Source organism: Charadrius vociferus, unplaced genomic scaffold, assembly GCF_000708025.1.
Source record: "Charadrius vociferus isolate BGI_N301 unplaced genomic scaffold, ASM70802v2 scaffold698, whole genome shotgun sequence".
Lineage (NCBI taxonomy): Eukaryota > Metazoa > Chordata > Aves > Charadriiformes > Charadriidae > Charadrius > Charadrius vociferus.
This window is the reverse complement of record NW_009649598.1, coordinates 48616-54507: the sequence shown is the minus strand read 5'-3', so window position 1 is coordinate 54507 and position 5892 is coordinate 48616. Positions and strand designations below refer to the sequence as shown.

General features: G+C 51.6%; 1 protein-coding gene across 1 annotated transcript; it reads left to right on the top strand.

Annotated features, from left to right (window-relative positions):
* The first annotated feature begins 2161 nt into the window (after window positions 1-2161).
* On the top strand, window positions 2162-2584 carry LOC104291214 (feather beta keratin-like). The gene has a single exon (XM_009890417.1). The coding sequence runs from the start codon at window positions 2177-2179 to the stop codon at window positions 2480-2482; it is 306 nt and encodes a 101-aa protein (XP_009888719.1). The 5' UTR covers window positions 2162-2176; the 3' UTR covers window positions 2483-2584.
* The last annotated feature ends 3308 nt before the right edge of the window (window positions 2585-5892 follow it).

Sequence of the window (5892 nt, the reverse complement as noted above, 5' to 3'; positions counted from 1 at the left end):
TCTTTCCCTCCCTTCTGTTGTCTTCATGTTTCTCCATGGGGAATGCTTTACTGACCTGTCCCCGATCTGCTGCTGACAGAGTGAAAGATAATTCTTGTGCATTATTCTGGGGTTAAAAGTATATGTTTGCACAAGATGTCTACCTCGTCTTCCCTGAAAGTAAGCTGCCGCTCAAAATACTGCTGTGTCTTTATCTACTGGTAGACCATGTAGAAATGCACTCCCATCCATCGTAAACCATGCCAAGCCATTAACAGAAGCAAGGTCAAGACTGAGCCACAAAGTAAGGTGACAACGTCAGCCCATGCCCTGAGAGAGCAGGAGTGTCAGGATGCTTGAGCCTTTACGTAGACCCTCAGTATGGGGGACTGAGTTGGGGACAGTGGAAGGATGGCAGGAAATGGTTTCTTGGCATTTAATATTTTGCTTCTGGAAGGGTTTTAAGTGGAATTTCCATGGGTAAGGAACTGGCCTGCGGTATGGTTTGAGGGTAATGAAAACTCTTTTATGTTTGAAGGAAATCCTTCCATTACATGCAGGGCTGCTGTGTTGCAGTCACACTGGGGAGTTCTTCTGCATGCATATTTGCTTAGATAAACGTCTCCTGCCAACCTAAAAACTACCTTCATCTTCCTGAATGAGGAATTTCCTTGGGCCACTGAGATTAGAGCTCTGCCTGTCTTTGACTGGAATCCCAACCTAATGAGGGAAGGTGATTTGTCCACCCTTTGCAATGAGGACCCATTTGGGGTTTCAGAGGACTTCAGGTGGTGCATCAAGCAGAGGTGTCATTCCTCTTGGGGACATTCAGCTCCTCTTCTCCTTCAGGAAATGCAGCGTAGAGCATGGAATGCTTTCCTTGGCATCCATCTCTGGGGAGATCCTGACACCTGCTGCTCTGCAGGCTGCCTTTGCTGGCACTGCCAGCGCTGACTTGCATCTAGGGAGACTTGTGTGGCGTATGGAAGCCTTGTTGTGTCTCTGGAACAGGGTTTGCTGTCCTGTCAGTAGGTAGAGTCAAAGCAGAAGCTGAGATATGGACATGGGTAATGGAAAAAGGAAGAGTTTTGAAGCCAGAAGATGTTCTTCTTAGGGAGTGGTTTCAGCAAGATAACAGCACTGGCTCACTAATACTCACTTACTTGTGGGAAAGCTAAGTTATTCTTTCTGAAGCATTCTTGTTCTGGTTATTGGGAAACCCCAGGCAGTGCTGGAAGAGGTGAGAAGGCAAAACATACAGGCTAATTTGTTCTAAGGGCAATGCGAGATACCTAAGAAAGTTCAAAAACCCAACAGCATATTCTCCCTTATGAAAAAAATAATGTGTAAGAAAGCTTAAAAGGCCTTGGAGGCACAGAGAGCAATGGATTTGGCCAGTCCCCACATAAAGAAACTCTGCCCTTTAATCCTAGGTTTATAATGAAAAAAATGCATTCTTTACAACAAAGGCTAAAAGCGTGCCTCGGGAGGGTAAGATGCTGACATCACCTGAAATATGGCACCACTCTACGCAGTTGGCTGAAACATCTGCCTGATTTTTATGCTAAATTCCCCTGGAAACATGCTGGCCTGTAATACTGTCACTTGAAATGAGCTTGTGTGGCAAAAAAAAGGCATGTCATGAACAGGGAAATGAAAAGGCAGCGTTGCAGGGAACATAAACAACCACCACATTTATTTAAGTGGGATGCTTAGCATAAAGTATGAGCTTGTTGGTAAAAATATTGCATGCACCAAGGGTGCCTCTGGGCCTGGGGCAGTCTGGAGCAGTATAAAAGCCAGTCCAAGTGCAGGCTCCCTCATCCACTTCTCTTGCCTTCTCCTCCTTGGTCAACAAGGTGAGCTGCAATCGCTTTTGCCTTCCTCTTCTCTTTCTCTTCTTCTCCTCTTTGTCTTCTGGTCTTGGTAGAGCTTTTAGAGAGACCCTTGGTCTTTGGTTGTGTTCGTGACTCTTGGCTCCTTGCTGCCACCATGGCATGTGGGAGAAGGTCTTGGGCTTTCTTTGCAGGGAAACCTGGGGGATCAGGGCTCCTTAACCTCCCTTCCTCCCCACGCAGCCTGTCCCTGCTCCCCAGCCTGGGACTTCTCTCTTGCCGAGCAGGCTGTCAGGCTGTGCCTCACATGCTGCCTCTGCTTTCCCTGCCCTCTCTCCCAGGTGCACCTCCGTCCCACAGCCATGTCCTGCTACGATCTGTGCCGTCCCTGTGGCCCAACCCCGCTGGCCAACAGCTGCAACGAGCCCTGTGTCAGGCAGTGCCAGGACTCCCGCGTGGTGATCCAGCCCTCTCCCGTGGTGGTGACCCTGCCGGGACCCATCCTCAGCTCCTTCCCCCAGAACACCGCTGTGGGATCCACCACCTCCGCGGCCGTTGGCAGCATCCTGAGTGAGGAAGGAGTGCCCATCAACTCCGGGGGCTTTGGCCTTGGTAGCCTTGGTGGCTTTGGTGGCCGCTACTACGGCAGAAGGTGCCTGCCCTGCTAAAGCCGTGCTGGACGTCCAGTGAGCGCATCGACCAGGAAGCCCACAGCCAGGTGCCGGATTGAGGACGGAGCTGCTGGCCAGGGTTTCCAGAAGGGTTGAGCAAGGTGCCAGCCTGTGCTGTCTGGAAACATGGCCAGCTGATGTCTTCTTCTTCTCCTGCTGCTTTCTTCTCCGCATCACGAGTCCCTGTTGTCTCCTGCTCTCCTGTGCCATGGGTTCATCCTGAAGCAAGTTGAGCGGGGCCCTGCTCATCACCCTCTCCGCCTGTGTGTGGGAGGACGACATGTGTCCCATCCATTGGTGTGAAGGGATGCCTGGCTGTCAGCTGCCCTTGTAGCAGCGTGGTCTGGGTCCCTTGCACCATGCCCTGCTTTGTTTCACTCTTTAGACTCATTAAAGTTTGTGCTGCATTGTAGCTTGATGTCTCCTGGTGTTCCTTCTCTCCTGGGTCGCACAGCCAAGCTCTCCAGAGGGAGATGGGATCCGACATAGGGGAAACGGGTGGCTGAAGGCATGTGGTGGTCTCATATCTTTCTTGTGGGATTCGGAGCAGGAGGGGAGTCCCACTGACATGGTCACTTGGAAGGGAATGTCCTTTGCGTGTGATACAGCCTTCCCAAAGCCACCCACATTCCAGTGTCCTGAACACAGACTTGTTGTGTCTCTCAGAACACCTCTGTGATGCTTTCAATGGCTCCAAGAAGTGTGTGGTGGATGACAGATGCCCATGGAGTTGTATCCCTTAACATCTGCTCCCAGATCATCTCTTTCTTCCCCTCGGGCTGCCATTCTGAAGTACTCAGCAATGTTGGCAGAGCACCACAGTCACTGTTTGGGAGTTTGCGTGACCTGTGGGCCATGGCACTGAAGTGAGGGCATGTAGTGAGTCCCTGTGTGTCCCTTGCATACCAGAGAAAGGAAGGAAGGAAACTCTCCAGGATGCAGCCATTCTGTCTTCCTGCTTTTCTGCCCTAAACTTCAACACCATTGACATCAGGGAGGGAAGGAACTTTGCTCTTGCGTGAAGTTCTCATGTAGTTGGTGAAGTAGGAAGGGACCAGCTGCCTATCCTTTCCTCCCACATCCTCTTGTCCTACACAAGTGATGTTTTCCCCTCTGCACCCCGGTTGTGCTTCAGGTAGAATGAAGGGCACCTTCTATGCTACAGCGAGCACCCCCTCAAAGAAGTCCTTCCCCCCATTGCTATGACAGATGGTGCCGGTGTCGTGTGTCCCACGTGCACAGGAGATTTTGTCTTCTTCACATCAGTGGCCTGAGTGCAGTAACAACAGGCCTAATGGCCCTGATGAGCCTCACCTGGGGTCTCTCATGCCTCTCTCTTCCCTTTGACCCAGGGCTCTATATAAGCTCTGTCCCAAGCCCTTACCCCCTCTTCAGCTGGGTCCAGAGGTGGAGGGCTCCTGTTCTTCTGAATGTTTGCCTGTGCCTGACCGTGAGCCCCCTTGATCTGGACCCTAAGTTTCCCACTGCCTTCCCAGCATGTCCTTGGTTCTCTCATGTCATTTTGGTGCTGGTCAGTTATCAGTGGGCTCTGTTGGCCCAGGTTACCACTGCTGCATCTGGTCCTGACCTGTGGGCAGACTGTCCTGCTTGATGTCAGTCCGGCGTCATCACCCTGAACCTGATGGTTGAACTGGAATCTGGGCTGTACCTGCCTGCTGTCTCAGCATTTTGCTTGCTCAGGTACTGTTTAATGGGGCCATTACCGGTGAGGCTGCTGCTCTCCTCGCCCTGTGATCTGCTCCTCTCCTGGCTTCCATTCTGCAGGGAGCAGCTGGCTCTCACTGAGCCCTGCCTCCATTTCTCTTTGGATGGACTGTCATTGTCAGGTTAACACTGTGTGCCTTCAAAGCTCTCTTCATCATCTTAAATGAGGAATTTGGCCTGGGCCTCTGTGATTAGAGAGTTGCCTGTGTCTGGTGGGATCCCAACCTAATGGGGGAAGATGCTTTGTCCACCCTTTGCAATGGGAACCCAGTTAGGGTGTCATAGGAGTGTGGGTGTTGCCCCAGGGAAGGGCGTCATTCCTCTTGGGGACATTCAACTCTTTTTCTGCCCCTGGAAAAGCAGTAGGGAGCATGGAATGCTTTCCTTGGCATCCATCTCTGGGGAGATCCTGACACCTGCTGCTCTGCAGGCTGCCTTTGCTGGCACTGCCAGCCCTGACTTGCATCTGGGGAGACTTTTGTGGTGCATGGAAATCTTGCTGTGTGTTTGGAACTGTGTTTGCTGTCCTGTCAGTACGCAGAGGCAAAGCAGAAGTTGAGGTATGGAGCAAGGGAAGGAAGAAAGCAGATGTATTTGATCCCCAGCGTGTTCCTTTGTTTAGGGGGGACATCGTGGTTCAACAAGAGTGGCAAAGTAACACTTGGCTGTGGCAGAGCAATGTCCTTCCTTCTGAAACACACCCGTGTCGGTGACTGGGGGCCTCTAGATGCTGCTGTTAGAGGGGAGAGGGAAAACAACCAGGCTTATGGCTCCAGAGAGCAATGCTCAACATCACAGATGGACTAAAGCCCAAGGACATAGCTGACACGCTTGGAAAACTGGTGCCTGAGACTGCCTGAGCTGGTTGATAGGGAAAGCTGAGGATGTGGCTGGTCCTCCCATAGGAACCTTGTTGGAAGTCTGGCCTTTAATGATAGGTTTGGAAGAAAATGAGGCCTCATAGTTTAGGACAAAACCTCAAAACAAGCCCTGGGAGGTTGAGAGGCTGTTATTACCTGGTGGGGTACGCCATCTCCTCCTCTTTGTCTGCATCTTCTTCCTTCATTTCTCTGTCATTTCCCCAGAAAAAAATTTTGGCCTCTAATACTGTCACTTGAAAGGAGGATGTGTGGCTGAAGGGGCATGTCCTGAGCAGAGAAATGAAAAGGCAGCGTTGCAGGGAACATAAGCAGTGTCCCCATTTCTGTAATTGTGATGCTTTGCATGCAAGATGAGCTTGTTGGTAAACACATTATGTGCGCCAAGGGTGCCTCTGGGCCTGGGGCGGTCTGGAGCAATATAAAAGCCAGTCCGAGTGCAGGCTCCCTCATCCACTTCTCTTGCCTTCTCCTCCTTGGTCAACAAGGTGAGCTGCAACCAGCTTTGCCTCTTTCGTGTCTTTCTCCTTTTTCTCTTGGTCTTCTGGCTTCAACTGAGTCTTTGCCTTGGTGAAACTTTTGCTGAGAGCCTTGGTCCCTGATCCTGCTCCCAGCATCTCTGTTGCCGCAATGGGGGGAAGTGGGAGAAGGTCTTGGGCTTTCTTTGCAGGGAAACCTGGGGGATCAGGGCTCCTTAACCTCCCTTCCTCCCCACGCAGCCTGTCCCTGCTCCCCAGCCTGGGACTTCTACCTTGCCGAGCAGGCTGTCAGGCTGTGCCTCACATGCTGCCTCTGCTTTCCCTG